General features: G+C 42.7%; 1 protein-coding gene across 5 annotated transcripts in view; it reads left to right on the plus strand.

The window, feature by feature from the left end:
- Window positions 1–349: 349 nt before the first annotated feature.
- Znf207 (zinc finger protein 207) overlaps window positions 350–5,853 on the plus strand; it is a 13,150-nt gene continuing 7,646 nt past the window's right edge. For 4 of the 5 annotated variants that reach the window (XM_021212339.1, XM_021212343.1, XM_021212342.1 and 1 more), the window contains exons 1-3: window positions 350–586; window positions 3,322–3,448; window positions 5,179–5,317. In XM_021212339.1, the coding sequence (XP_021067998.1) occupies window positions 546–586; window positions 3,322–3,448; window positions 5,179–5,317 (307 nt within the window). In that variant the 5' untranslated portion in view covers window positions 350–545. The remainder of the gene's footprint in view (window positions 587–3,321; window positions 3,449–5,178; window positions 5,318–5,853) is intronic. The other variant, XM_021212341.2, reaches the window with a different exon arrangement.

Here is a 5,853-nt window from a genome sequence, read left to right on the forward strand (position 1 = left end):
AGTGAGTTCCAGGACAGCCAGAGCTATACAGAGAAACCCTGTCTCGAAAACAAACTAACAAACAAACAAAAAAAAAAAAAAAAAAGAAAAACAGCTAAAAAACCCCCAAATTGACCATGCCCCAATTATCTTTATTTATTTGTAACCTATCTTTAATTATACTCGTAATCTTTTCCTCCCTTCAATTTGCATACGGGATAGCCGACCGACTCGCGGACCCAAGCTCTAAAGGATTAGCGTTCCCAGCCCGGGAGCGCCACCACCATTTAACCCCGTTAAGATGGCGGCAGCGCCCCTTCAGCCACTCAGCGCCGAAGCCTGCGTCACGTGACCTCCCCGCTCTCGCCGCGGTGGCTGATGGGAGGTGGAGCTAGAACGAGGGCGTCGGCCATTTTGTGTCTGTTTCCTGCGGGACGCGGCCGTGGCGGTTGGTTCCGAGAACTCTGCGAGTCTCTTGGGTTTTTGTTTTGTTTTGTTTTTGTTTTTTGTTTTTTTTCTCCCAGCTTCTTTTCACCTCCATTCTGCCTAGTCTTTAGGGCGCAGTTATGGGTCGCAAGAAGAAGAAGCAGCTGAAGCCGTGGTGCTGGTATCCTTTGTGGGGTTGCCGTGGAGGCCGAGCGTGGGTGTCGCTTCATGAGAACCCAAGTCTGATAGGTTTGGGTTAGGCCTGTTTGGCAGGGCCCGGCCGGGCCCGTGTGCTGTGGTGGCTGGCTTAGGATTTGGGGTGATTTCTTGTAAAATGGGGTTCTTAGGGCGGGAGGGCTCCGGAGTTTGGTGGCGCTGGACTTGGTGACTCAGGCACTTGTTTGTCGCGATCATTGGGGGCCTGGAGCCGTTCCCCCAAGTGCAGTCGTCCCTAAGAACTCCCGTCTCCGTTGTTTCGTTGAAGACCCCGCAAAGGGACTTGAGTTTGGGGTAAATGCCCTGACTCCCTGGGTAATTGAACTGTGACTAGCCTTCTCCCCTCCCCCCCGCGGTGGAGGATCGTCTTCCGCGTCTCTTTCGGCGCCTTAATCTTGGGGAAGCGTTTGCTTAACTGGGTGGAGTTTCTATTATCTGTTACCCAATTTTGTAGGACTGGTTAAACTGTTGGGAAGGAAAACAATTTTCTCGTGGGTTGTTTTTTGTTTTTTTTTTGATAACGTATTTTACCGTTAAATTGGATTTGTATCTATTACATGAAAACGATTTGTCTCAAGGTTTGATTTTAAAGTAGTTAAGTAGCTAAAAGTCCGTCACGAATTATTTAATGCACTCACAGGAAAAGTCTTGTGAGTTCAGAACTCTTAATATTGTGGATTAAATATGCGAATTTACATTTCCTGAACGCATAGATTAATAATGAAACTGGAAGAAATTTTATGGATTGTTAATTGAATGTGCCCTTTGTCATGAGTTGGAAAATGGATTATGAATTCCCAACTTCAACTCTATTGTATACTTAATGAATTGTGAAATTGCCTCCCCCCCCCCCCGCCCCGTCTTTTTATTTGGAATTGGGGTTGTGGTTGTCTGTTCTGTTCGCCAGGCTGGCTTCCAACTCAGAGACCCGCCTGTCTCTGCTTCCCAAGTGCTGGGATTGAAGGCATGGATCACCACTGCCCAGTTTGAAGTTGCTTTTTCTTTTGAGAAGAAAAATTTCGAGTTAGTCTTACTGTCTGACCTGGGATTAAGATCTTAGTCTGCATACCAAGTTTGTCTAGTTCAGATGAATTCATTCCTGCCACAGATTGCCAGCAGTGTGCCACCAGTCCTCGCTCACTTGATTTTGGTTAACCTTTCCTCCTTCATGGAACTCCTTTTATTTGTTTTTGTTTTTCAAGACAGTTTTTCTCAGTGTGTCTCAGGCTGTCCTGGAACTTGCTCTGTAGACTAGCCTGGCCTTAAATTTAAGAGTTCCACTTGTTTCTGGCTCCCAAGTGCTGTGATTAAAGGCACTACTGTCCAGCTGACACTCTTAGCATGTACATTTGTAAATGTTGAAATAATGATTTAAAGGTCAAAATTTGAGGTGTAGGTGTGTGTGTATGTTTTCTTTATGGCAGGGCTTCATGTTATGCTGGATCACAAAACTTGAACTCTTGGTTTTTCCCAGACAGAGTTCATCCATGTAGCCTGGCTGCCCTGGAACTTAACTCTGTAGATCAAGGTGGCCTCAAATTCATAGAAATTTGCTTGGTTTTGCCTCCTGAGTGCTGGGATTAAAGGCATGCACCACTGTAGCCCAGAAAATGCTTGTTTCTCCTGCCTCCACTTTTGCTGGGGCTTTGTAGGTGTGCCCTACACCCAGCATCCAGAGTGCTGGAAGTTGGCCAGCCCCTTGCATGCTAGACAAGTACCCCAACAATGGAGCTATGTTCTCAGACCGGGAGGTACATGATGAGTGTAATTTGTAAATATAAATACTAAAACTGAATTTATATTAAGTTCCCTCCTTTTTTATTAGAATTGTGTGTGTGTGTGTGTGTGTGTGTGTGTGTGTGTGTGTGTTGGGTGGTTTGCCTACACAGGTAAGTATGCTGTATGCCTAGTGCTCTTGGAGGACAGAAGACATTAACTCACCTGGGACTGTCGTCCTGGTTGTGAGCTGCCTTATAGATGTTGGGAAAAGAATCTGGGGACTCTGAAAGACCAGCAAGTGCTCTGAACCTTGGAGTCATTTTAAAGTTACCCCTATTATCCTTCATATTAGATGAAAGGCATTTGTGGTATTATTTATATTGAGGCAGAATCTCACTATGTAGTTTGGGGGGGGTGCTTTTTCGAGACAGGGTTTCTCTGTGTAGCCCTGGCTATCCTGGAACTCACTCTGTAGACCAGGCTGCCCTCGAACTCAGAAATCCGCCTGCCTTGCCTTTCCAGTGCTGGGATTAAAGGTGTGGGCCACCACGCCCAGCACTGTGTAGTTCTTGACTAGTCTAGAAACTCAAAATTGTGGACCTGACTGGCCTCAAACTCAGAGGTTTGACTCTGTCTCGTCTCTTTTTTAAAGATTTGTTTATTTATTTTGTATGAGTACACTGTAGCTGTCTTCAGACACACCAGAAGAGGACATCAGATCCCATTACAGGTGGTTGTGAGCCACCATGTGGTTGCTGGGATTTAAACTCAGGACCGCTGGAAGAGCATTCAGTGCTTATAACCGCTGAGCCATCTCTCCAGCCCACTCTGTCTCATCTCTTAAGTGATGATTTTAAAGGCATATATCACCATTTTCAGCTTTCCTTAGCTTCTAATTAGGTAGGATCTCCCCAACTTTTGTTTCCTTTAGTTGGCAGGGGGGTTATTTTTGTGCAGCTTTTTAACCTTAATGGTGACCAGGTATTGTAACAGAGATTTTGATGATGAGAAGATCCTTATACAGCACCAAAAAGCAAAGCATTTTAAATGCCATATTTGTCATAAGAAGTTGTACACAGGACCTGGTTTAGCAATTCATTGTATGCAGGTAAGAATTTCTCTTCTGTTTTGATCTTGTCCCATTGTGATTTGTAACCACATGAATAATATTGAATTTGCCTTTGCTTTATTGTTTATGTATTGGGTGAATAGCCAAATCTACTTAAAACTCCGGTATGTATTGTATCCTCTTTTTGTGGTAGGTGGTAGGGATAGAACCCAATTGATAAGCACAAGCTTTGGCACAGGAGTACCTGCCTAGAATCCACGTCTGTCCTGTGGCCGTTAAGATAAGTGCACTTGACTATTAATTTTGAGACAAGTTCTTACTTAGTATTTATCCTAGGTGACAGACCTAGAATGTTACGTAGCTCAGGCTACCCTCAAATTCACAATGATACTCTTTCCTCTGCCTCATAAGTACTCAGTGTAATCAGTTTTTTGTGTGTGATGAGTATACAAGAACACACCCTACTTGGAAGCATTGTTGTGTTGTCCAAATTGCTTACTTGCTCCCCCCTCCTCCCTTTTTTGTGGATTTGTACACGTAGTGTGGGTACATGAAGCTGGGAGGTGTTTTTTGGAGCTGGATTATGAGGCAGCTGTGAGCTCTTATTTGGGTGGCAGGAATTGAACTCAAGTCATCTGGAAGATCAGGAGTGCCTCTAACTTCTGCATTCTTCAGCTTCTCTTGAGTTTTTTCATAATGAAATAATGAAAACTTCAGAATTTGTATTTCTGCATCCTGATGTCATAGTTTATATAAAGGCTGGACTTGATAGTTTAATGGTAGATCTTTTGCTTAGCATCTTTGAGGCCCTGAATTTGATCTTTAGTACTGCCCCTTTTCTCCTTTGCATTATTGTATAGATGCATCTTTTTATGTTCTCTTACTTAACGATTGTCTGTTTTGTGCTCATCAGTACACAGTTGGCCTTAGAAGGCAGAAGAGGGTGTCATCCCCCTAGATCTGGAGTTACAGATAGTGGTGAGCTATCAGTTGTGGGTGCTGCAAGCCAAAATCTGTTCGTCCTTAACCTCTGACCCATCTCCAGCCTAATTCATGTATTGTTTGTGCATGTTTACTTGGAGTTTGAGGGAGGACTAGGAGGCTGACTCTTGTTTTTTTTTTTTTTTTTTTTTTTTTTTGAGACAGGGTTTCTCTCTGTAGCTTTGGGTGTCCTGTAACTCATTTTGTAGACTAGACTGGCCTTGAACTCACGGATTTATATTGTGAAAGAAAATAACAAAGTGGTCTGTCTCATCATAAATGATAGAGAAAATGAAAACAAGACAACTAATAAGACTAGGAAGCTGTCAGATGAGAAGAAATCTGAAAAGAAGTAAATTTCCAAGGAATAGCAAAATAAAAGATCTTTGTGTTGTAGGAATTTTCTATACTAAATGAAAGAAATGGCAGTAGTAAGTTAGTTAATCTGAATGAAAGGAATTTAAAAGGTAAATATAGTACACTTTGATGTTTGTATGCACCTGTAGCACTATGCTGAAAGTCTAATCCTGGGCCTTCATAATTCTAGGTTTCTTTTCACTTGTTCTATCGCTACAGAGCAACAGCTTTGGCCCAGTTTTCACTGTTTTAAGACAGGATTTCTCTGTAGCCCTCACTCTTCTGGAACTCACTCTTGATATCAGCTTGGCCTTCGATTCAGATATCTGCCTACGAGTGCCAACATTGCCTAGAAGAAAGTTTTAGATCCATTAGTTGTCATGAGTAGTCTGCTGAGTAGTTTCTAGTTTTAAATATAAATTCTTTTTAAGGTGCATAAAGAAACCATAGATGCAGTACCAAATGCAATACCTGGGAGAACAGACATAGAGTTGGAAATATATGGCATGGAAGGTATTCCTGAGAAAGATATGGATGAAAGACGACGACTTCTTGAGCAGAAAACACAAGGTAAGATTTGCAGGTGTATTAAAATACATTTCCACCCTGAGAGTATTGCCATTTTGAGACTTGAATGAACAAAAGTAGCCTGGTTTGCATCTTTATACCTGCTGAGTCCTCCTGGTTGAGTAGATGTGATAATAGCTTTGTATCACTGCACTGAGCTCCTAAATTTTAATATTTCTTAAGTTTTACTTAATCTCTTTGGGTGCTTGGCCTGCATCTAAGTCTGGATTCCACTGTGTCTGGTGCTGATGAAGGCCAAAAGATAGTGTTTTTTTCCCAAAAACTGGGATTTCATCTGGCTATTAGCTGCTTTGTGTGTACTAGGAACTGAACCTAAGCCACCTGTCTCTTCAGCCCTCTTTCCTCAGCCCGACTAATTCTGATCTTGGGTATTTTTTTGTTGTTGTTTTTGATTTTTTTCAAGACAGGGTTTCTCTGTATAGCCTTGGCTGTCCTGGAACTCACTTTGTAGAGCAGGCTGGCCTCAAACTCAGAAATCCACCTGCCTCTGCCTCCCAAGTGCTGGGATTAAAGGCATA

Source organism: Mus pahari, chromosome 14 (assembly GCF_900095145.1).
Source record: "Mus pahari chromosome 14, PAHARI_EIJ_v1.1, whole genome shotgun sequence".
NCBI classification, from domain to species: Eukaryota; Metazoa; Chordata; class Mammalia; order Rodentia; family Muridae; genus Mus; species Mus pahari.